We start from the raw sequence: 26477 nt of genomic DNA, 5'->3' as shown, positions 1-26477 counted from the left end.
CATCTATAGCTTTCTTTCCAAAAACTTTTCTACACGTCTCTCTACGAGTCAGACCCCAGACTGGAACTGCCATCAGATTCATATTTCTAATGACAAAATCCACATATTCCAGAGTTGAATGCCTTTTGTTAATTAAAATACAGAAAAAAAAGCATTACTCTATACAGATTATCATTTTGTTAAAGCCCAAATAGACGATAATATAGAACACTACTAATTTACGCAAATCTTTTTATACTGCACTAATGTTTTTCCCGCCCTGCAAAGCTGGAAATTGACGTTATTTCATGTAATTCTCTCCTGGCTTTGCCTTATCCTGTTTAAGCTGCCTGTTTCTAATCAGTCTGTCTGTAATCAGCAAAGATTGCCTCTCCCTCTCTCTGCTCCTGGGAGTAATAGCTATCATGCGTACCCATTCTGCCCCGTGTTTACATTCTTCACAGTGTGTTTAAAACATGTGAAAGTGCCAAATCGATGTTTTTGTTTTGTTTTGTTTTGCTTTGCTTTAATATAACCAGCAATTTGAGGAAGTGCAGAGAACATATCTTAAGAGCTTTGTCAGTGTCTAAAACACTCCTACAAATGCTTATAGCCTGAAGAAAGGATAAAAAAACAAGGATTGGAATAGTTCAGGAAAAGGCAAATCCAAAGGCTACAGGATGAAAGTACCACTAATAAAGGACCAGAGACCATATCTTGGCACAAAACATATCCTTTCCAAAAAGTTTAATTAAAAATAAATCAGAAACATGTAGTTCATATCATCTTCAATTAATGTCTGATTCGGGACAGTATGTATTAAATTACATGTGTTCCAGCAAATAAACAGCGTTCTAAGAAGACATTTTCAAGCGTTAATGAATATAAATGAGTTGGTGTAATAGATCTGAACTGCACAGTAAAAATAAATCGACTATGTGCATTATTTACACCAAGGACTGCCAATTCCTAGAGTTAACGCTAAGAAATTCAGTACAGCAGTACAGTACAACAACTAAAACGGACAGAAACAATGGAAAGCAAAGTACATGCAATTCAGCCGTTTCCTCCGTCCTACCTACAACGTAACACCAATAACCAGAGTTGTAATTGAACAAGCAAAACTATTCAAAAGCTCAGTTCAAATGGAATCACATTCAAAATGAATAAAGATGCTTCTCAATTATCTTTTTAAAACAGTTATGAGTTCACAAATAGAAAAAAGAAAAAGTACCTGAAATGCATACACATCATCATAAAATGACCATATGTTCTTGTCTTTTTTTATTTATTTCTAAAATAGTCATGATAATATATAGCTTTTTCTTTAGCTGTGCCAGGATATTCACTACAACCATCCAGATGATCTCCTCCTCAAGAATAGTAAATTAAAACAGACAAAAAGACCCTGACACCCAACTTTTATTAAAAAAAAAAAAAACATTTGCATTTCAACAGTCAGATGCTTTGAAACATATCTAACATAAAACAATACAATCATTCTGAGGTGAGGGAAATTTGACATCCACTCATCACCTCGTTTAAACAAACTTTAGCCTTGCCAAAACCTTATCTTTACAAGGCCATATTTCCTTCCATCAACATGTGCCTACTGAGTTTATAAACGTAAAAACAGAATTATATGGAAAACAATGAAAGCCCGTGACCAGGTAAGGCAGCTCACTGATCCAGTCCATTTGACTTCAAATTGTCATCTCTCTAACTTTCCCACCGTTCTTTCTAAAATCTGAACCACTTTGTTGAGCACCTAAGACTACCTTGACCTTGTAACGATTCAATTCTTGCTTGACCTGCTTTGTTTGTGGACGTTTAGATGGAATCACCCTGTGAAAATGCCCTGGGGTAGGGAGAGCTTTGTTTGTTCTTCAATATAAAAAGTAAAATGATCACCAGGGTCATGTATAAAATTATTAAAAAAAAAAAAAAAAAAAAAAATTGGTTAGTCTTCTAAGACTAATTTTGTAATGCAATTTGTAACTTTTAAATCACTGTATGCCCCCACACGTACAAATGACCCATCGCTGCAAATATTCGAGGTAGAAAAGAACAGCTTCATCACATCAAACTACAATATATTTCCCAAAAAATTATATTTTCCCTTCCGTATCAGTTCCTCAGAATGTTCGGTCTTTTCCGGATGTATCCGTATTTGCTCTGTCCGGATCACAAACCTTTATATGGCAATAATTTTGTAATTTTTATTGTTTTGTTATTTACGTATTTATTTTGCATAGACTGTTTTTGCTTCAGCGGCCCCATGTTTTAGGAAAATTACGCAATGCTTCAAAGAAACTGAAGCTAATGTTTAGTGTTAATGGTCCCTCATGCCTCTCATTGAAAGGGCAGTCGAGAATAACAGTGTCATGCTTGGCAATGCAAGCTGGTTGCTAAAGTTTGGGACTGAAAACTGAGGCAGGACAGTTGGCCAAAAAGTATTAGCAGTCTCAGAATCGGAGGACCTCAACTTTGTTCCTGTCCACAAGTTTTCATTTAAAAGAAACCCTGAGTTTCTCATTGTTTATATTCCTTGCCAGCAGATGTTCAGATTGCCTGAGCCATCAAAAAGAGGCAGAAAACAGTAACTCTTTTCAAGCAACCTGACAGAAATGCTGTTGCAATGAGAAAGGGAAAGGTAGTTTGGCCATATTGGCAGCAGCTGAAATGATGGCACGAGTGACACACACGCACACTTATGAACCCAACCATCAGAAGAGCAATCGTAAAGGAAACATGTGTCTCAAGCAACAACAACAAAAAACCCATAGGATTAGGAATTTTTTCACCACAATGCAGAATAGGGACATTTTTAAGACCACTACAGCTGTCATTTATGATACTCAAGCATTTTTTATATATATTTTTCTTTCTAGTCATGTGTTGTTGGCAAAATGTAAACTTTATATCATATTTAATACTATACAGATAATTCATTTTAGGATTTGTTGGTGGCTGTACTATTATTGTGAATGAAAGAGAAACTGGATTATACTATTTTATAATATACTACATTAATACTGTACCACAAATGTTAGCCTTTGTCTTTCTATCTCTCTCTCTTTCTTTCTTTTAATTAATGAATGGTTACCACACATCATTGTGGCTGAATCAGTGAAGCCAGTTTCAAGTGTTGGGTGTTCCAGGGAACTCACATCTATTTCGATCTTCAATTAGACACTACAATATATATCCAATGGCTTGAATAATTCCAGAAAAGTACTAATCTTTTATTAACCTTTGGACTGCAGCTGTATAAACCAAATTATCAAATGTTTATAAATTTAAACTTGGGTACAATATGCCTCGAGCCTCTACTCAAGGTACTACTATTCAGTAAATACTTAATTAGAAATTAGTTCAAATCACGATGAATACAAACCAGCATACAGAACACAACTGCAGTACAATCCTTCTGTAATTCTGGCTCAAAGAGCAAAGCTACCCCTTTGGCTTGCCTCTTGTGAAAATTATTACCGCGTTGTTTACTTCAGGGAGATTTGCAATATTTAACAGCAACTGTATCCTGGGATTTCTCATTTAATTTAATGTATTACTGTGTCCTTCAACCATGGATACAAAATAAAATAGACTGTCCATTTGGAAACAAACACTGTGCACATTAACTATGTGTAAGACCCGGGAGACTTATTAAACGCAGTCTCTCCTTTTGTCAAGTGCTAAATGCAGGGCAATTAAGTATCAGTCTACCCATGGCTAGTAGGTACAATTAATTTCCTGCAACTGAACTTTTACTATCAAACTCCATCTCCATTTAAGTTGGTGATTTCTTGTCAGAAAAGTTCAAATGTAATCACAGATACAATACCTTTACCGAAATAATGGGTTGTGTAGTTTGTTCTGGTACATTTATCATTTCCCAGAGCTAGCAGTATTTAGCAGAGCACACTATTACAAAAACTGAGACGAAAAATAAAAACAGAATGTAGGTTTGTTTTTTAAAAGAGGAAAAATTACATGCACACACACACACACACGAGAATAAATGCAATAATACACACCCTCTTTTAATAGATGGATCTATGTTAAAACATGCTATTTTGCTTCGAAGTAATACTTTGTCCAAGTAATTGCTTGTTTTAATAGCACCTGGCTTGTTCTATCAATAGGCACATGCTGAGACAGAGTTGTCATTGATAAGAAATCAGATATGGAGATGACCAACAGCTTTAGTGTTGAAGGTAAGTAAAAGAATGTAAAACAAATGCGTCTAAAAAATCCAATAAAAATCCAGTCCTGAGCCAAAAAGGGTTAAGTTGGGAGGCTTGGAAGGAAACAGATGAATCCCAAAGATGTTGACTATTGCCAAAATGTTTTTTGTTTTTTTTCTCTAACTGCGTACACAGATGACTGAAATTCTCAGCGCTAGATGCTTTCCATGCCAAACCAGAACTCAGGGACTACACCCCATGAAATAATTAAACCACTTCACTGATATTCCAGAAACAAGGTTTTCCAATTATACCGGACCAATAAATCTTCTTTAATAACAAAGTATCCCTTTCTGAACTAAGCCCATGGCGTAGTATATGGGGGAGTCAAAAGAAAATGAGTTTGAAACCCATTGCAAGGCAGGACAAACAACATCTCACAGATAATAACTGTATGTACATTACAGGTTTCCAGTTTTCTCCCCCAATAAAGCAGCTCATCCTTTTACATCATCTATACCGTAGTGGACACTTCATTACACTAATATAATGGCAGATGGTAAAGAAACTATCACTGAACCAATTGCAACACTGTTTATAAATATAAATAAATGGTAAAGTATTCTGAAGTATTAGCAATGAAAGAAAATGACAGAGAATTAAATGTATAAACTATGAGCAGACACAGACAGCTTTGCATAACAACAGTTCAGTTAATTCAATAAGCAACAGTGGAACACAAGGAACAGTGTATTTTTGTTTTGTGCATTAAAAAGCTTAAACAATTTATCATCCTGCTGCACCATCCACCTCAGTTTCTGTCCTATCTTTGTGTCTGCAAAACCAATTTAAAGAAAGGTGCCCAGTTCATGTAATACAGTATAAACTCCTTTCATGTACAGTTGCTCGACTAACCTGTGCACAACAACACGTCTTATGTATACAGCGACAAACATCCTGAATGCATTCTCAGTCCTCTCCCCAAACCAGCACACTGTTCTCGACAGCAAAACTTAAAATCGCCCACCTTTTATTCCAGCTTCCAGGACCGATTTAATAGCCGAGCAATACTGGGGAAGAAAGTCAAACTGCTGCCTGGGAAATCCCTGTTAACCCAGCGGTTGATAGACGGTGGCAGTGTTGCTGTGTCCGATATCACAAGCAAAGTGCTCCTCCGCTGGGCCTGGTCTCACAGAGAGGAAGCTGTCTGTAACAGAGCTGGGAACACGGCTTTCCACACACTTCCTTCCAAGCATTCAAATCTACACCTCATTAATGCACTTTCAGGCCATGACTCCATCCAAATTCAACAAGCACACACCCTCTGGCTGAAAACAAATGATTACATCTCTTGAACTTCGCCTTTCTCTTTTTCTTCCATAAAACAACACAAATTGTGCAGGCACATGCACACACAGACAAAAATGACTGCCACCCAGAGTAATGAGATAGCTATCTCCCGTTATGCAAGTTTAACCTTATGTTTTTGCTTTATACTATAGTCAACATGCCTTTATGACAAACATTTAATATGGTATAACATGGTATTCCCATAATGCAATGCAGTAAAGCATTTATTAGAAGCATTCCTACTATAGAGAGTATAAGATGCATAATGCAATACAAACATTTTCCTTATATATGACAGATGCACATGAAAAAATAAATGGGACCAAACATAAGACTGTAATAAGAGTTTATGCCACAGGAGTTGACACACTGAAACCTAACACATATTGAATGTATCCACGGCAGAGCGGTAATATTTACGCTATCTAAGTATGTGGATTGTTGGAAATCATGCACTGAACTCAAATAAGACTGTCAATTGGGTACGTAGTTTCACTACTTTTAAAATAATTGACACACATACACACACCCACAAATGTATTCCCCTTTTTCATCCTGGCAAAGAAAACCTTATGTAAAAAATATTTGCACTGTTACTAAGGATTGTGTAAGTCCGTCTCAACAGATGGTCAAAGCAAAGTCATAACTAGTCAGTAAACATTCCCTCCAAGAGATGAGGATATAAAAACATAGCAAAACATATTGCATAACAGAGGATCCCAAGTTTCAGTCTACAAGTAGACGTTCAAGGAAATGTTAACCACAGCCAGCCCAACAGAGTCTCATTTTCAAACCATAGATGTGATTGGGTAGAGGGAAACTTCCTCACATGTAATTGCACTTCTTTTCTACATCATATCGTTTTCCTGTGCCCCTCAACAAACCTCACTTATAAGATGACTCTATAGCGTGGAAGCACATACCGTGCAGTAGTAATGCATATGCAGTTGTGTCTTAAGGAATGACACAACTGCATATGCATTACTACTGCACGGTATGTGCTTCCACGCTACCACCCTGAACACTATACTCTATTATTTGTCACCTGTTTAATGGTGTTTTGGTAGGACTAAACCATAAAATGGTTGCTTCGTAAAGCCAAACTTGCACATCTGTGTTTGGGTGTAAACAGGCTGCAAGTGGATTATTTATCTTGTATCGGAGATGACAAAAATCATCTTTCCCACTGGGAATGAGTCACCATTTCCTGTGTTGCTATTTCTCACCACATCTGCATCCAGTTGTGGACCCTGAGTCAGTGCTGCGTTTGTGTGTTTGTGTTGGCTACTTGGGGCCAAAGGTTTTGGAAGCAGATCCAGTATTGTTTCACAGCGCACAATTCTAGAGCCTTCAAAAAAGTGATATCCCAGAGCAGGTCTTTGATTTTTCTTTACTCCCAGCAGCGCCGTTGTTTCCCATTTATAAAGCGTACACCCACTTCTGGATGCTGCGAAGAAAGTGTTGTGAAAACAATAATGGAAACTCTGGTTCACCCTTGAGTGAACTGTGGTTGTTACACTTTAATAACAATATCTTTGAACTTTAACCACCTCCTCAATAAACAAGAGCTAGACAAAGTAGATGGTTCGACAATGGCAAAAACAATAAACAAGTCATTAATCTCACAAGACACACTGGGAGTCCTAGAAACATCATTTATTTACAAATTGACCTGCATAATTTATTGGAACATAATCTTAAAACATGCTTTAATACTAGATTTGTTAGAATTAAATAAAGCACCAAAATCAAACCACAGCTTATCTAGGGATTATAGCACCTAGTACTGTTACTGAAAATAGTAGTCATGAAGTTACTTTCCTACAGCACTTTGACATTTCAGGCAGTGCATCAGGAATCTCTCATTGGCACCTGAGACATTTCTAAGAGAAAAGTTAAAAGGAGGAAGCCAACTCTAAAAATAATACACAACAACTCATTTGTCTGGAACAAAGATCTACGGCATGGGAGGCTTAAGGAAGAATGTAAAAAAATATATAAATCACTATTAAGGAAGAGAAACAAGAAAGAAATGAAAAGCATTCTCAGCATAATTAATTGCCCTTTCCCAATACTCTCTCAGAGGTTTTAAGGCTAAATTCTCAGCCTCTCATCATTAACTGTGAAACACTGCTTCCTTCTCCAAACACAGTTAGGATGGGACTCAAACCGCCAAACCCCCACTTTTCCCACCATCAGCCCACAGACAAACAACCTGGGAAGTAAAGGTTGTGGAAATGAATGAAGAACCTGAAACATTATTATTAATAATATATTATAACATCAATGTACATATCACTATTTGAATCACTTCTTTTAAATAAATAGTTTGTTTTGCTTTGATTATTTAAATGAAAAGAGACTATACAATCAGAACTCGCAATGTTGTCATCTGCACAATGAAACCACTCGAAACAGTGGAGCAAAAAGAATGCAGATATACGCAGAGTAATTTTTATGGATAACAGATACATGGAGCCAGTGTAGTTTCTAGCCTTTGGCAAGCAAAGCACATGTCTTCAATTTAAATGAATGCTTACCTTACAGAAATCCAGATAGCCTTAAAATGTTTTTAAAACTAACCCTTTGAAACAAATGTATTCACTGGCTGAAATCAAACCAACAATCTGTAACAAACAGTTACTAAGGAACGGTGCTGGCCTTCAATGTAATTACCAGTGAAAACTTTGACTGCATGTTTTCTCTACTGAGTTCTAATCCCCAGTAATTTTGCAGGCAGTAATAACCTCGGCACATTCAATTTGTGTTGGCTGAAACAACTGTGTTCTGGTAATTCCACAACAATGTCCTTCAAAGCATAATCCTAAAGACGTATTCAATTTTAAGAAGTCATGTTTAGATGAATTTTTTCATCACTCTAAATAATCACATTAGATGAGATGTCCCATGTATTTTTCTTCTCCCATTCCTCAGGTTTCAGAATGGGCACAGATAGGTTGTTAAAGTCTGTGGATTTCTTAATTTTTTGAGCAGGTACATTGCAAAACTTGTACAGTAAAAACAAAGTTTGCCCTATCTATGTCTGTTTTCAAAATGACAACCTCCTGATAAAACTCTGAAAATAAATAAATACATGTACAGTGGGGGAAAAAAGTATTTGATCCCCTGCTGATTTTGTACGTTTGCCCACTGACAAAGAAATTATCAGTCTATAATTTTAATGATAGGTGTATTTTAACAGTGAGAGACAGAATAACAACAACAAAATCCAGAAAAACGCATTTCAAAAAAGTTATAAATTGATTTGCATGTTAATGAGGGAAATAAGTATCAATCAATCAGCAAGATTTCTGGCTCCCAGGTGTCTTTTATACAGGTAACGAGCTGAGATTAGGAGCACTCTCTTAAAGGGAGTGCTCCTAATCTCAGCTCGTTACCTGTATAAAAGACACCTGTCCACAGAAGCAATCAATCAATCAGATTCCAAACTCTCCACCATGGCCAAGACCAAAGAGCTGTCCAAGGATGTCAGGGACAAGACTGTAGACCTACACAAGGCTGGAATGGGCTACAAGACCATCGCCAAGCAGCTTGGTGAGAAGGTGACAACAGTTGGTGCGATTATTCACAAATGGAAGAAACACAAAATAACTATCAGTCTCCCTCAGTCTGGGTCTCCATGCAAGATCTCCCCTCGTGGAGTTTCAATGATCATGAGAACGGTGAGGAATCAGCCCAGAACTACATGGGAGGATCTTGTTAATGATCTCAAGGCAGCTGGGACCATAGTCACCAAGAAAACAATTGGTAACTTAAAGTGCCATGTTGTACTTTCTAATCCATCTCTTAAGTACTTTTGAGCAAAAACATACTCTAGAATTGAAATGCTGTCATTTTATATTAAAATATTATGATAGCATTATAAACAGGTGGTGGAGATACACACACACACATTTAAATTGGTTTCTTTAACACCTTCCATACAGGATTCCTTTTCATTTATTTATTTATTCATAGGTTTTCTATTGTTTGATTGAATTTAATCACACTGTTTAGTTAGGCCATACTGTGAAAACAAGATGTATTTTTCTCTGTGCATGATCAGATAAATAAACGACAAGTGGCACACTGTATAGGATGTGAGGCATGAAACTTAAAGCTGTGCACACAAACAGAAATGGCTTAATTAAGTCATCTTGCAAGCAGAGGGTCCAGACTGTCTCAAACCTCCAGAGGCACAAGCATGGCTGTTGTGCACTCTCAGCCCTGCAGCCCGGCCACCTCGCAACCCCTGGAATTTCCTGTGGGAGTCCAGAGGGGCAGAGCAGTAGGTAGCACTGGCAACTTTGCATAGCCATGCAGACCGCTATGATTTCATTAATGGTTGCCAGATGGGAACAACTTTCAAAACAAGACCTCTAACTAAATTAATCCACATACATGACAGAGTTCTTCAAACCCACCTCCATATCCTATCAAGCCTCCCCCACACTTAGCCCCTCACCCCCCGGCTCCACATAAACTTTTTTATTTTTTCGGTTCCCTACTTCAATACGGAAAATCTTTATCGAGCCCTCGGGCACTAGACAAGCGCACTGAATTTATTTTTAGACAGGTTGAACTCCAGCATGCAAGGGTTCGGCCAAATCAAACAGGTTTTGGAACAGACACACTTGTTTTGAGAATCTCAGGATTTGCTAGGACAACTAACATACACACATATATATCAAATAAATCTTGCATGCATGGTAGCTGTTTCATATTATTAAATAGCTTTACTAATGTATAAGTGATTCACTGCTTCAAAAACAGCAAGGATATCTTATTCACTGTGTTAAAGGTAATAATATCTACATTGGGGATTAGTTTTGATTGCAGAATCATTGATATTATCGACTATAGTCATGACGAATACTTGATTTACAAACAAAAAACTACTGTAGTTTTTAATAAGTTTGGTAAATTACTTCTCACTCACATTTTTTTTTCCAGTGATATAATTTGTATCAATAAGATTAATGACACAACTAAAAAGGGTCACTGGTTTTATGGTGTAGAGACAAGATGAGTACATTAACTCTGGATTACAAGTTTGTTAAAATAACATTACATTTTCTGCACAGATTTTTGAAGAACAGATAAAACAGGGTACAGGGTAAAAACATATACACTTATTAAATTACTAATGTATGTATAAATAGTCAAGTCACGTGGCTGCAAGTTTATTTTTTAGTTTATATATTTATTTTATTTATTTAGTTCAGTACCCTATTAAGATCATCCACGTCATTTTAAGGAAACTCTATAATTATCAATCGTACTTCAATTAGCCAATTCCTGACATCCAGAGACATACACCACGACCTAATGCAGTGGTTTTCAAACTTTTTCTGTCATGCCCCCCTTTGGAGGAAGAAACAGTTTCATGCCCCCCCGCCCCAACAAAATGGTGACAAAATGGACCAAGTTTAACTTTATTGAAATAACATTAACATCATGAACATTCCTTCCACCTTTCTTTCAGTTATGTCTGTAGTGCAAATAAAAAAGCAACTTCCACTTCAACTTCCATCAGTCTGTGTGCTTTTTCAAAAATAGAGAAAAATTAAATAAGTAATCATCACTTTGCTTGAATAATAACAATAAAGTTCAATCTGCAAAAAAATAAAATAAAAAAATAACAAATTGCAGATATTTGGCAAGAAAGATGGAGCAAGTCAATTTGTGAGAGCTTATGAATTTCTTATCGCTGCATTAGTGGCTGCAATGAGCCTGTTTTGCACATCTTTTCAAAATGGGGTTGCAGGCTTGATACTGCCACTCTCAAGTCATGCTCAATGTTGAGCTTAGATCTGTACTTTGTTTTCAGTGAGGCAACAGCAGAAAAGCCAGTCTCACAGAGATAGGATGTGGCGAAGGGAAGCAGAATGGCCACAGCCCTCTTCCCTATGAGTGGATGCTCCCTCTCCACACCAAGCCAGAATTCACTCAGTGTCTTAGCTGTAAACCTCAGCCTCAGGGTGGAGTCAGATGTCATCTCAATGAACTGGTCCTCTTCAACAGAGCTGAAATCAGTAGGTGTTGCTGCATTGAATGGATCTCTCACCCAGTCATACTGAGCACTGTTGCTTGGGAAGTACTTTTGAAAGAATCCTCCCAGGGAAGAGATGTGCTCCTTAAGACATGGAATCACTGTGGTGGCCCCAGAATCACTGGTTTCAGCAAAATCACTCAGATTCTCAAAGGAATCAGTATTTCCTTGATCAAGTCGCCTGCCCCACATCTCAAGCTTTCGAGTGAATGTGCCGATCTTGTCTGCCAGGTGAGGAAGGTGCTTGTCTCTGCCTTGAAGCTGAAGATTTAATTCATTCAGCTTTCCAAATATATCGCTGAGATAGGCCAGTTTCATCAGAAATTGTTCATCATTAAACTTGCTTGCAACTTCATGCATTCACTCCTCCTCTAAAAACACCCACATTTCCTCTCTTGTTTTTATGAAATTGACCACGCTAACCACATCGCTCAAAACCTTGTTTAGTTCAGGGCTAATCTGCCTTGACGCTTCTCTGTGTATTATACAGTGTGTCCACTGCGCGTTTGGCGAGACCCTCTTGATTAGTACCTGCAATCCATTCCTTATCCCTGCCATAGTCTGTGCACCATCCGTGCAAACGCCCACACAGTTCTCCCATTTCAGCCCATGTTCTGTCAGGTAACACTCAAGAAGTCTAAAGAGTTCATCAGCTGTCGCTCTACTTAGGACATACTTGCAAAACAGCAAATCCTCACACAGTGACTCTGATGTGACAAAGCGAACATAAGAAATAAATAAGCAGTCTTTATTGCGGTCAGTAGCCTCGTCCACTTGTAAGGTGAAACGTTTGTTCAGTTCAGTTTATCGTTGAGTCTTTTGAAATGTCGCATATACGTCTTGCAACTGTGTCATTGGACAGAGCAATAGCCATCAATTTTGAAGCGCTTGTCTAATCAAGAATAGTTGACACCATATCTAAAGCTGCGGGGAGTATGAGCTCCTCTGCTATTGTGTTTGTTTTCTTGCACTGGGCAAATTCTGTATGTGACTTTGTATGATGCCATTTGAGCTTTGTTGTTGACTGATGCAGCTTTTACAAAGCAATGTTCCTGCTGATGGTATTCAGAAAGTTCTCTCTCAAAAAACTTGAGTGGCTTATTGACGTGACTGGGGTGTAATGTCTCTAAGTGTCTTCTTATTTTGTTGGGTCTCATACTGTCAGCTGCCAGAATTTTTAGACATAAAATACACACTGGTCTCTCCTCATCTCCCACCACATTCACTGTGAACCCAAGAGCAAGATAGGCTTTGTCATATTTTCTTGACTTGGTTTTTGTTTGATTATCATTACCGTCACTTGTCTTGTTTGTCTCGGAAGCATCGCCAGTTTTTCTTTTCGTCCCTGTCAAATATCTCTCCATTCTGTCAATCTACAGACTCTCTGAATGAACACCGTCCATTGCTAGCGTAAAAGCAGGGTTTGTGTTTATTGTTCCGCCGTGAAAACAGTGTCGCGGAACTGTAGGTTCGAGAAGCACCTCTACCTTTACCAGTCCTTTTGGCAAGTAAGCCAAAAAGTTAATTTCGGACACTGCCCCCCCTCATACGAGCCCCCCCGGTCATGCCCTGGCGCGCCCCACACTTTGAGAAACACTGACCTAATGGCATCCTAGCACTGCAATCCACAAGCAGGCAAAACATACAAGAATTAATTAAACTCTTACAGCTAACAAACTTTGAGCTCAGTTTACCCCCAATTGGGTTCCAGTTATGACAATACTGTTATTGAATGGATGCCCAGGATGAGTCCCATGGCAAAATCTGTGCCAAGGATGGGCAACAGTGATTCCTCTCATTAGCATCCAGCTAAGATTAGCAAATAAGATTATCGTAAATATTTCCAGTACACATTAATGCAACCAATATTGCCGATGTGAAATATGTTTTCAACTATGAAAGTTCAGAAATTCAGTTCAAAAAACAGGAGTAAATTCATCGCTCTTACCTTTGCTTCACATTTCTTGTGGCAAGCTATCCGACAAACTGGAAAAAGAAAGCACAAAACACACAAAGTTAGTTTTCATTTGTAGAAGAAAATGAGAATATTAAACAGGCCTTTGTCTGCACGGCTCAGAGATACAGTAAAACCTGCTGTGTTTGTATTCTGATATCAAAAAAAAATCTCAAATCTCAAGAACACACACCTCACCAATGGTTTTATTTATGGGGTTCAGGTTTCTTTGCATTTTGCAGACTGTAGTTTAAGTTAAAGCTTCCTTTACAATGTGCTTTATTTCAGATTTGTCACAATGCCACAAACCTTTGAAGTCTGAATCTCCAGGCTACCTTCAAAGGGAATCTATAACGCCTGATGTTCGGGAGAAATATACATCCCCTAAAATGCCCCGTGTTTGAAACCCACTCGTTCTTGCCGTCACCTCCCTTTGGAGTCATGAAACTGCTACAGCACCCCAGAGAGCAAGTTGTACCCACATTGTCGGAGGCTGCACCGCCGCTCGGATCGCTGCCGGAGAGGATCTGGGGGATGTCTGCCACACAAAGATAAGTCTCAGCAGGCTCTCAGATCTCAACCTTCCTCAGCCCCCATTGCACTGGCCAGAGTCCAAGACCAACCCACACAGGTAGACTCACAAAACCAGGGTTTCAGACCCCAGGAAAATACTGGCCATATTGTTCGCTCACAGCCGCATACCCTCACAGTACTGTCACTATCTTAGGGGGGAGGGGACAGCAGCAACAGAGAACCTTTACATGAGCCCTTTTTTTCCCCTTAAAAAGCGAGTTGAAAGTCACTCCTAACCCAGTTCTCAGAATCACATTTCTAAGCATTAAGGTATGGCTGAATGCAACAAGTATACCGGGTGGCTAGGCTTAATTTGAAGTTTGGTTTATTCTGTTTGTTTGTCTGTATTTGCCTCTATTATGATTCACCTGTATGAGAGCAAACATAAAAAAAAGCTTCAAAGCATAAAAATGTAACTGGAATAATTTCCTCCTAATACTGGGACTGTAACTACAACTGGAAGGACATTGTTATATGTTTCAGAGAATTCAGCTGTTTCTGGTTAACGCAACAACTGTGTCTGATGTTTCTAATTATTACAGCCTGAATATAATAATAAAAATGTCATCCTGATCATTATCAGTATTAGTAGTCTGAAGCATTCCCAAAACACATCTCATTCTGCCAATATTTTTGCAGTTTTCCTGTTACATTCCGGACATTTAAAGGACTGGATAACAGCATTTTTCTTTTCCCCGTTATTTTCTTTAAGATAGTTCTTGAAGTAAAAATTCTCTCAGCCTCACTGCTGGGGTAAGATTCCCAGGACATGAAGAATGGCATGGAAAAAAAAGCTTTTGCCAAACTTACACATACTTCTTTAGTTCACAGGATATTTTCTTAGTATCGCAACCTCCTGAAAGTTACGCCTGTCCTGGGACAAGGGTTTACGTGCGTCTGATCTTTCGGGTTGTGGTGTCTGTGTCTATGGCACCATTTGTAGACGGGTTTTTTCGTTTTCTATGTTGTGGTGTATTTCCTCGGCTCAGCTGGACCTGCTCCCATAGTGTAAGCTTTGAAAATCTGTCTGATTTAATAAAATCAATGGGCAGATAAAACTCTTGACTATGGGCCCAGACATGCAGTTGATTAACTATGTATTTTCTATTGACTAATCGGCAATCAGTACATTTTAAACAGTTTCTGGGGTTATTTCCCAATGACATATGTATACAACTTATCATGCACCGAAGTACACTGAAAATTGTTTATTTATCAAAATCTACAGGATAGAAAAATACTGAAAAGTGGGAGGCTTACTAGTCCAGTGGTAGAGGAGATTGGCTTGATATAAGGAGGTTTCTAGGACTTCAACACTGCCCCCTACGTGCTACCTGTCAGGGTGTTGCTCCTTATTGCTTATCTTATTTTGAATGCAAAGTAAAGACTGAAGTCCTGTTATAAATCATGTAGACTTAAGTTGTTAAATGTATTGCTGACTTCCTTAGTCTGTATAAATAACTTTGAACTAAAGCATCTGTTAACTATGACAAGCACTGAAAGAAAAAAAAAGATTTAAATATATATTTTTTTAAAGAATGTTAGATGATTGTAGCCATTGTCAACTGTATTATTTAGAAAATTTCCCAGACAAAATGAATAAATACTCTATTAATAAAAGCTATATTACTTAACAACAACAAAACATTCATCATAAAATAGTTGTCATGCGACAGAATGAGACGATGTTTCTGGTTGCTAGACTACGTTTCCAAACAGTGACGAAACATGGACAGGCATTTTCCAAAAACCAAGACAGATCAGAATGGGAGAATGGTGTCATTGACAGGGAAAATTATTTTACACACATATGTGAAGGGACAGGTCTCCTTGTTTGTAAAGAAGCGGCAAATAATCTCCATTATTTGTCAGGCATGTCAAGATGAAAACACTAACTCCTGCACAAACCAATGGGGTGTTAATCTTACTGTCATCACAGCATCCATTTCTCTATTATCAGCTTCAAATGCAAGATATACAAATCGACTGCCTGGTAATATGATTCTTATGAACACATCCATATAAAATTCAATATTCTGGGTTCTCCTCCCTCACCCCCCGGAGGTGAAGCATAATGGTGATAACCCTGTTTAACTGAGTGTAAACAGTAAATAATGAGATAAACAGACTATGAATAAGTCAGCACCTCAGCCAAAAGTCTTGGGTTTATTACCTCAAGATTTACATAACACCTTGTATACACTCTGTTAAACCAGATTAGGGCTCAATTAAGCTGTTGAGCTGTAGACAACCAGGGTTGTGGTGAAAGAGTTGCTGAGATTTGGTCTGTTTAACAATTTTAAGGAACTCGATTCTAACCTGAAAGGCGAAAGTTCGATATCAATTAGTGTAAGCTCTTACCAATGGGCATCTTGAAATGTTGAAGAAAATCGATTAATCAACAACTATATCAATTTGGATTAATTTTGTCTCCTAACAACCCCTTTTTTCTCTAAATGTCACAGTCCTTTCCAAGAGCAGTTAAATCTGTACATTCAAGTACCTTTTATCTGCGCCTGTCTCGCTGTCTGGTGAGTCAAAAACCTGATAAGCCCCAAAATGACTGGTCAGACAGGGGCCAGTGAAAGTTAATAACGCTCAAAGTACAATCGTCGTATTGTGAAGGAATACACACACCAGTACACCCCACCCTCTGCGCTGGGTTTTAATCCCTGATTGTTGGGCCATAATAATATACTGGTTACAAAGCCACAGATGCAGGGCTCCTCCTCGCCCTCGCGTCCAAGAAATCCACCATTCACATCCGAGCTTCAGCTTGGACATCACACACGGCACACAGACCACGCTCTTTCAAACCAGAGGGCAAGGACACGGCCATATTGGGTGTGAAAATGTTAGCTCTATTGCCTCAATCAAAGCCTTGCCTTGTTAGGAAATCAAGGGTTTCTACATAAATGTGTGTGTGTCTGTATGGGGTGGGGGGGAGGTGTACCTTGTGTTTGAAAGGATTATGGCGGAGGAGAGCTGTTTCATATCTGAGTCACAATTTATAGAATGCGGTAAGGGGGGAGAATGCAGGCATTTCCTCGCTGAGGCCGTTTATAATGGGCTTTCGTCCCTCAGGACGGGCTCGAGCTGACTGCGAGGGGAGCACAATCAGTAAAAATGAGTTTAATATTTCCTTTGGCTTGGGTCTCGCTCAGGCACACTGCAACTGCCTTTACGAGTACCTATTAGCACTGGGAGCTTGAGAACAGTCCCACTTCTCTCCACGTTGCAGAGAGCCGTCCACGGACTAACTCAAACCATACAGAGGCGTCTTTTCCCTCGGCAGCACTATACCATAGATTCCAAGGGCGCTTCAGTTTATGACCGTAGATAAAGTCTCCCAGTGGCTGCTTCCCCCGCGGCGTCACTAACCACAGCCAGAATGGGTCACTGCCTTTAAAACATTTAGACGTTTGGTGGTCCACGATTAAACCTGCACAATTCAGGCCAAACTGGACAACTCCTCTGTTCAAATCAGAAGATCGTAGCAACTTCCAGCCAGACCTGAATTATTTTTTTTAAATGACTCATCTTACACTTGCCATCTCAATTTTGATCCTCCTAGAATTATAGCAATTGGTAGTAAAACGCATAAAATGTGCTTAAAAAGTCAGTGTCTGCGATGTAAATTTGTAAGCATAGAAGATATTCGTTAATTATGCACTGATTTATATATATTTACTTTTACACAACTTTTGCTTAGATTTGTATCACATTTTTTAATAATCAGCAATCAAGTGAACTAAATTAAGTAGATACATTTAGTCAAAATACAAACGATATTAATAACATAAGGAGAAATATGGCAACCAGTAGTGAAATAGCCATTGATGATTATTATTCTGTTTTTTTTTTTAAGGATTACCTAATAATGGGGTATCACCAGAACAATCAAAAAATAACTGTATATTAACATTACAAAAAAAAAAGAACTCACACAGCTAGTATTGTAATCTGAAAAATCCCAAATCAAAATATGTGTCACAAAGTTATATCCCACAAAGTATTACAAGTACTAAAGTAAGAAATATGATAGTATTGTAAAATGCAGTGTAATACTAGTGTATGGTGTTTACTTGTTTTTATGTGTTATTAACTGTATTATTAACAGGACATTCGTCATTGTAAAGTTTGCAAAAACATATTTATTTATGTATTCTATGTACTATAGTTCAGGTTGTTCCAGAGGAATTGCTGTGTCCTCTTCTCTACTAGAGTTAGTTAGCCATTTCTATTGCTTATCCAGGAATGTATTCATTGATCGCATATCAGACAATTGCAAAAAACAATACAAAAAATATTTGTCAAAATCTCTCTCTTTTTTCTGGTGTTGTGCTCCATTTAGGTCTTGTCAAAAGATGCTCAGAACAACAGATTGCTGCCATCCAGTGGGGAGAACAGTCAACTCCAATAATCTGTTTCTTTCATCAAACAGGTAAACTGATTTTGTATTATTATTATTATTATTATTATTATTATTATTATTATTATTATTATTATTATTAAGGCCTGAACCAAATCAAAATTTTGGCCTGCCCACAACTCGTAAATTATAACGATTTACGTTATAATGGATTGTCAGAATTTGCTTTCAATTACTTATAAATGAAAACGTGAGAGGGTACAAGTTTGTAATTTGTAACTCATGAGTAAATTAATGTCTTGATTTGGTCTAGGGTTTAATCAAATTAAAAGAAGGCCCCATTTGGTTGATGTTAAACCCATGATGCTCAGATCTTGCGATGTTGTTTATCGCCAGTAAGTCGACTGTTCCTTTGCCTTCCACTCCACTACCACTCAGTTTACCATCCATACTCCACCTACCTGTATGCAAAGGCACATTCCAATTGTCAAGCCTATCTGTCAGACGCCAGACCACCTTTTCTTTCCTCATAATAACAGAAAAGCACTCATGTGTGCTCTACCTGCCCCCACTATGGGTGACTGAACAGTTCGTTCAATTTTTTTTTTTTTCATTACCTCTAATTGTAGAGATAAACTCGTCTCTGTTTGAAGTGAGTACCTTGGATTTGTGCATGACTGAAGCCGAGTTAAATGCATGGCCTTTATCTTTTGGAGAGAAAGATATTTAATCCGCAGGTAAGCTCTCTGACCCCCCACACCTGCTGTCCCCCAGTGTTGCAGGTAATCCTCACAAATCTGACAGTACAGAAACAGAGTAAAATAGGTAACAGGTAAATCCTGCCTCTGCCAAACATCTTTAGTTGAAAAACCTGGAAAGCAGTGCCTCACACTATGATTCCTGGAATATCACATGGCTTCAAACTAAGGCATTCACTACCATCAGAAATTATGTTGTTTGACACAAATTAACAAATATCAGATAAATATGCAATTAATAAAATATATATCATAATATTTACATTTAGTGTGTGAGAAAGGAAAGTTGAAACAACTAGCTGAAACTGAATAATTTGAATTGTGAAGAAAAATCTGAATAAAATTGTTAGTTGTCATAACATTATGGGAGGTTTTGGTAACCAGATTTTGTGTTAAGCAAGAACATTGTGTGAATTGGAGAAAATAACATAATTGTGTGATTTAGTGTATGAATTATCAGAATAACCCCCCCACACACACAATCCTATTGTAATTAAACCTCACAACTTATGTGATTCATTAAAACATTCTTACCACTGAAAACAGTTAAAACCATCCATTTCAGCAAATGCTTAGTTCAGTAATAGTTGAATTAGGTAATCAGGCACTAATTAGTGAAGCCATGGAGTTCTTTTTTTAGTAAATCATGCCTGCTTTATGCCAGAAGATGGCACTATTACAATGAAGAAAAACTACAAAAATGTAAATTATTTCCAACATTTCTGTGAGGGCTATAAATGTGCGCATGTTTGAACATTTAAGATCTCTACATTTGATTTTAAACTAATGCAATGATTTTAACGTACAGTAAGTTTAAAAATCCTATACTCTGATTCTCAGCTGCATTATTTATGTGACATTTTACATTTGATACTTGAAGGGATCAATAATTCATCACAAGGTGTCACTTTTCAGATTTGAAACCTTTACAAATGTAAACAATACTCAATACTATATATAGAAAATACTAAAACAAGTGAGTATTACATGCGTTTCAACAAACCTGATTGGGAAAACATGAAACTGGATATTCAAATCTGCCCTTCTTTCAGGAAGTTACCATAAATGCTCATGTTTATTCAAAATTAAACTAACACAGATGACCACAATAAAGTTTCCAAATTATGAAAGACAGAACTAAACATGTAAACTGAAAAACACATCAGTTTCAACTTTAGCTGGGGAAATCTGAATAAATTAGTTAAATTAGTTAGTGAGATTACTTCTAGGTTTAGTTCTGCAAATCTAATTTACATCCCATTATATTACATGTACTAACAAAAAAATAAATACATAGAGTTATTACTATACAAAATAATACAGTTCAACCGAAGCTAGGTGCACATTTCTGAGATGCTTAACTGACCAAGGCACTTGATGTAATTATGTGAATCCCCTCTAATGGTATAATGTAACTCTGCATGTGCGTGTGTGTCTTTCAGTGCTGTCCCATGAGATGCATTTGTAAATTAGATGTTTCTTCTCAGTGGGTTGTATTTTAATTAGTGGTCCAATCAATATTTAATAAGAAAACCGCAGCCACGAAATCAGTGCCTGAGATGGGGCGTATGGTTTTCCACTGTGCATCTGAAGAAATTAATTTGAAGCACTTTAATGTGGCTTTCTGAAATCGATGGTGCTCGGCAAGTGAGAAAAAAAAAACAATCAGAGCAATACTTCGACAGAGTAGTGCAGAGGATTTTCACAAGATACCAACAGTGTCACTTAGTTATGTATTAAGTGATTTAGACTGTTAGACTGTGAAAGATGAATTATAATTTCTACTGAATTATGCCTTGAGAAACATTACCATGATCTCCATTCTATAGACAGATAGATAGATAAATATACATTATCTATGTATCTTGGTTCTCTAATTGATAGTGAATTGATAGTTAGAATCTGTCTTGGTTTTCAGTAGTAAACAACAAGTCTAACTTTAGTTCTCAGTAATAAAGCAGTTTTGCACAAATTCTGTTTAGCACGTGATGAAAAGTGTCTCTTTATGTGTTTACCAGAGAAGGATTTGAATACCAATCATATTCTACAAGATGTGGCTCTGACACGCACTAATTAGACAGGTATGCAACTCAAAGGCTGCTTAAGTCGACTTCCATGGATAAGGATTTGATGACTGCAGCACTACAATTATGCAATTACTTCTACCTCCAGCCAAATTACCACAGTCAGTTAATGCACCAGATAGGAATCAGTTTGAATGACAGACTGAACTAGATTAGCTGTGTTTAAGAAACCACAGAATGAGCTCACCTGGCTCTGCACTCTCTCCCAGCTTATAGGCAAATTAGTGTGGTTTATTGTGCCCTTTACCAGCATTTAACCTTTAGCCACACCAAGAAGCTTTTTCAAACCAAAACTTTTTCTGAAATATGTCATTGTTACCAGCAGATACCCAAGGTCATCTCTTATATTGGTGTGGAATAACCACATGAGATGTGGTTAATTCATACATTAATTCGTTTAAAAAAGATAATATAAATATATATTACCATCAAATTCTAAATGCAATAACTGATCATATGACTATATTAATATGGTTTGTTTTGAGGGAATAACCTTCTACCTGTAATACTTCAAAATAATAACTGGACACATTTTGACATTTGTCAGAATAATGTATAATCACATAAATCAGGAGATTCAAAGTAGGTTCAATGTGATTCAAACTATACTATAAACAACAGTTGACAACAGTTAACTATTAACATATTCCATTTTGCTTATTTCTGAATAGATACAATGTAAGGTAGGAGATCCACACCTCTTTAGATTCTTAGCTTCCATCATAGCTAACAAACATATGGAAAATGCAATGCAGAATCTGCCATTATTTAAGTCAACCATTTGTGCTTTCTCAAAAAGGCAGCTAGTCTTAAATCCACTTAATCCCTAAAGCGTTGCTCTGTCTCAGAGGAACTACCAAGTCTTCCACCAGAGGGTGGCCTTCTCCATGTGGGAAGCAGCCACTATTGTTGAATAAAAGCTTCTCAAATGAATACTGTCTGTCAAGGTTTAAGCTTTAAAACCCTTCGATGTGTGTAATACATCACTGAGACTAAATATTCCACTAAGCCCCTGTCAATATTCAGCTGTCCTGCTCTTAACATACTCCCTTGGGGGGGTTCCTCAGTTGGAGGGGCTATTTTACCAGAGGGAATTGGAGACATAAAAGCACTTTCTTCAAATGTTATAATCCAGGGAGCAGGTTTGCTTTAAAGGATAATATCTGCAATCCACAGCTGACTACCTGAACGTAAGAATTGCTGCACTTAACACCGTGCTGTAACCTACTTTAAAGTGGCCAGGTGTCCCAGTTTCAGCTTGTTTATTCAATACACTTATGGTGTTGTGCTAGAGCGCTCTTTTATCTAGGATAATGCGGAACTGCTAATTTTAAAAAGAGCAACAGTGCCAGGAATTTCACAAAGCGTACTTCACTTACAGGCACAGGTCTGTGCATCGATAAATCACAGTATTCCTATTAGAATACATATATGCTGCAAACTAACACCCCCCAAGCCCCCAGAGTCTGTTTCAGGCAAGCATGCCCATATTACTAGAGACATTTTTAATAGTTTACTATAATCTGCAGTCTTGGGTTGTGCCAGACCAACGTCAACAAGCAATCTGCAGTCGCTCTGCAAATCTTGCTTACTGCCTACAGAGACCATTACCTACAATGTGCTTTAGACTTTATCATACATTTAAAACATTTTGGTTTATTGGAGAGTGATGCCATAATTGCTGACCATCCATGTTCTTTATTTGTAACATTCTTTAATAAGCTGCTTATTGTACTGTCCACTGTTTACACAATGAGCAATTTTAGAGCATTTAATAGAAGCCAATCTGAAAGCCACCTTCAGTGTCAAATGTAAGTTTACCTGACAGCGGTTCTATGCTACACTTCACCTCAATTGAATGACTGCTTGAGGAGCTGTCCATTGGAAGTGTGGTGCTGAAAGCTATAAATTAGTTTTCACCAGGTGTGGTATAAAGTGCAGCATTTACATAATTAATGTAAAAATGCTCAGGCATCATTTAATTTTAACATGTAAGGAACCCACAGCCCCCGGGTTAAGAAACGAACTCTTCAAGGAGACCTAATAGGTGTCAAGTTGAAATCCCCTTGGAAGTACATGGGATATACTGGAAATCTGTAACATTGTAGCCAACAATTTTAAATAACAGCTTGTGATCACAGGTTAAAAAAATTAAAAAAGCACTAAAACCTTACACAGACTATGTACAGTCACTGATACACAATTATTCATTTTTTTATTAAATATAATGCAGAAAAGGGGATTAATCTGAGCTCTAATGATACAGTGAATTCAGACTGTGAGGCTCTGTATATAGAATACAGCTGCTGATTTGCTGTGTCCCAGAGCATTGTGTGAGGGTTATGTAGAATTGACTGATTAGGATAAGGGCTTCTGGGTCTTTTGTTATACAAGAGGATTTTGGAATTAGAAGGAGATTTGAATAGTGTAATGTAAAATTCTATTACTGGACTTTTATACCATGGTGGTGGATAAAAGAGCAAATGATAACAGCTGTCTCTTAACACCCTCAGACAGTGCTACTATCTCTGTTGTTTGCTTCAGCCTCGTAAATAGAGATGCTTTCTGGTTGTCAGTCTTGGTTAAGCTTTAGGTTCTGCACAAGATTCAGCTGTTAGTGTGGGTCTCTGTCCATGGACTCTCTAAGATCTGTGAGACATTGAACTGTCTCTTCCTGGATATGTTTATTATGCCTTTGTTTGTTTTATTTAGTTTTTGAAGCTCTTGCAATTAGCAAGGGGAGATGAAAGCTTTATCTGTTGTTTGGATATCTTCAGATAGCTCAGGTTCCTATTTCAGCGATATACCAGCGATAAAAGGACTTCTCTTAATTGCAATTCTACTTCTGCAGAAAAAAATATGACATTGTATTTGCATTATGCACATAATGTACTAATGATCAGGCACCAAATCACTGGGGCATCTGTGATTATAAGAGCAGTGATTGCATGTGGTTGTGCTTGTGTCTGACCAGGTTTTTCACTACTGTGAAGAAACTTCCATTATGTGGAAATCAGAAAATAAAAAATGCACTACAGCACCCCAGTATTAATTAGAAATCTACCTGATAAAGCCTAAATTACGCGATTAGTTGTTAATGCTCTCCGTTTTCCTTGTCTTTCACTATTTCTGGTGTTTTGTCTTTGACATCATTATACATATACAGTACCACATGAATTTCCACTACATCACAAGATAAGTGAAACTGTTTTTCCTTCATATAGCATTCTTGAAACCAGGAGTAAAGTATTAAGACATTTTTGGTATTAAACAAAGCTGGAAAAACAATAAAATAATATCAGATACTTCAGCATGCCTGGGGAATTTATGTAATGACATGTAAGATTCAGCTGTTTTTTTACCAACCATTAAATCATTTAGTACCTATTTGAAGCATTGTTTTTACAGGAAGCCAGGACTGCATACATAATTTTTTTTCTCTCATACTAGAATATGAAAACATGTGTGCCACAATCTTTCAGGCACTGCCAGAATCAATTCACCTTTCGCACCAACAAGTAGTCAGATTACAGTATGAGTCACGGTATTGTGCTAATTACTCTGGATCTAAATTGACCCCTACACCTCTCTTTTAAGCCTGCTGGATACCTCAGGTTACAGTAAATGTTAGGCCTCATTTGCACAGCCCAGACTGACCTCGACAGACGAGTCCCTCCTTGCTGACCATCTGCTTGCACACCGCACAGTGCTTGCCCTTCTTGAAAGTCTTCACCCGAAACGTGTGGGAATGGACGGCCTCGAACTCCTCTGGCTGTGATTGAAGAAAGCAGAGAGAAAACAGACAGCGAATTAAAATAACAAAAAATAACCTGAATCCATTGCCAAATCAAGTTGATCTCTGGCTCTTCCCAAATACTTTCTTTAGTTCTTCATTTAATTGGGAATGGTTCAGCTAGATGAAACCACATGACTTCACTGACAAGCAAAGCAAAAGAGACTTTGACAGTCCATAAAATAAAATGCATGGTAAATTATTCCTTGCAGTTCCCTCTGTGTTAAAGGTAGGAGAAATTTTGGGAAATTCATCAGCACATACAGTGGGCATTACCAACTGGAAACATTGACTGCATTTAGCCACGTTTGTGTCACAGACATTTGGACTTGGCTTCAGTAAGACAGAAACAGTCCAAGTACTTAAAATAAAAAAATAACTACAATCTCAGCAAAAGAGCAGGGGAAAATAAAACACAGGAACCTTGGAACCAGTTACACCCTCTTCCTAATAAGGGTGGAGAAAACACAAAGAGACGTGTCCAAGAAAGCAACCGCATCTGTACGCAGCACGTGCAGCTCACTGTTGACATCCCAGCAAATTGTGTGCACATTTAAATTGTTTTGATATGGAAAATCTCCAAATGCAAAATCTCCCTCTGTGATATATATTGTATTGCCTTTATTTAAACCAAACAGCATATTTTCCTGATTTCTTCTGTTACTGGTTGAAAGAAAAAAAAAAGATTTCACAATAACTTTTAAAATATCATGTTTCATCTTCTTCAATAAGGCAATTATGCCCCTTGTTTTGTACAGATCCCTGATTCTTTAATGGACATCCTCAATTGTGTAGCCTATGATATCACTTCCTCTGAAATATTTATTCAGGTGGCTTCAATTTAACTTTAAAGTTAGAAAGGGTTTTCATCCTCCCCAAAAAAGGCTGCAGGGTCTTTGTGATATCCAATGTCATTTTAATAAAAGATAACTTGGTTTACAGAAAACATGTGCACCACATCACCGAGAGGATAGGATACTGGGTACAGAAAGCAAAACAGACTGAACCCCTTCTGAAACTGGACCCAGCCATTGCTAATTGAAAGCACAGAGCCCCACATTTGCTTTTATTCTATAGACACAGTAATTAATGGTGGTTTTGAAAAGAGCACATAAAGAGAATGGGAATATATAATGTTATTTTACTCCCAGCTTATTAATATTGAATAACCAAATCTCTATTCACCACATGCAGCTTGTACTTGAAGATTGAAAAGGGCAGCTTGGTGTCCTCCAATTCCATGATCAATAATAATAAAGCTCTAGAGTCCAGGAGGCAAGAGCTGGTCTATATTCCCTTAACACTGAACCTTCCCAGCAAGACTTTCACCTGATAAAACACAGTCATTTTATTTTAGTTTGTTTGTTTTTTAGGA

At 37.6% G+C, this 26477-nt stretch overlaps 1 protein-coding gene across 10 annotated transcripts in view; it reads right to left on the bottom strand.

The window, feature by feature from the left end:
- The window catches only part of tns1b (tensin 1b), a 195946-nt gene that overhangs the window by 102806 nt on the left and 66663 nt on the right, over positions 1-26477 (bottom strand). For 9 of the 10 annotated variants that reach the window (XM_066688451.1, XM_066688453.1, XM_066688454.1 and 6 more), the window contains exons 2-3: positions 24967-25081; positions 13517-13554 (exon numbers count right to left, since the gene is read on the bottom strand). In XM_066688451.1, coding sequence (XP_066544548.1) covers positions 13517-13554; positions 24967-25081 — 153 coding nt within the window. Of the gene's footprint in view, positions 1-5193; positions 5336-13516; positions 13555-24966; positions 25082-26477 lie in introns of those variants that run through there. The other variant, XM_066688461.1, reaches the window with a different exon arrangement.

The sequence above is a fragment of the Amia ocellicauda genome, chromosome 16 (genome assembly GCF_036373705.1).
Source record: "Amia ocellicauda isolate fAmiCal2 chromosome 16, fAmiCal2.hap1, whole genome shotgun sequence".
NCBI lineage: Eukaryota > Metazoa > Chordata > Actinopteri > Amiiformes > Amiidae > Amia > Amia ocellicauda.
Note: the sequence above shows the minus strand (reverse complement) of the source record. Positions and strands in the feature narration are given on the sequence as shown.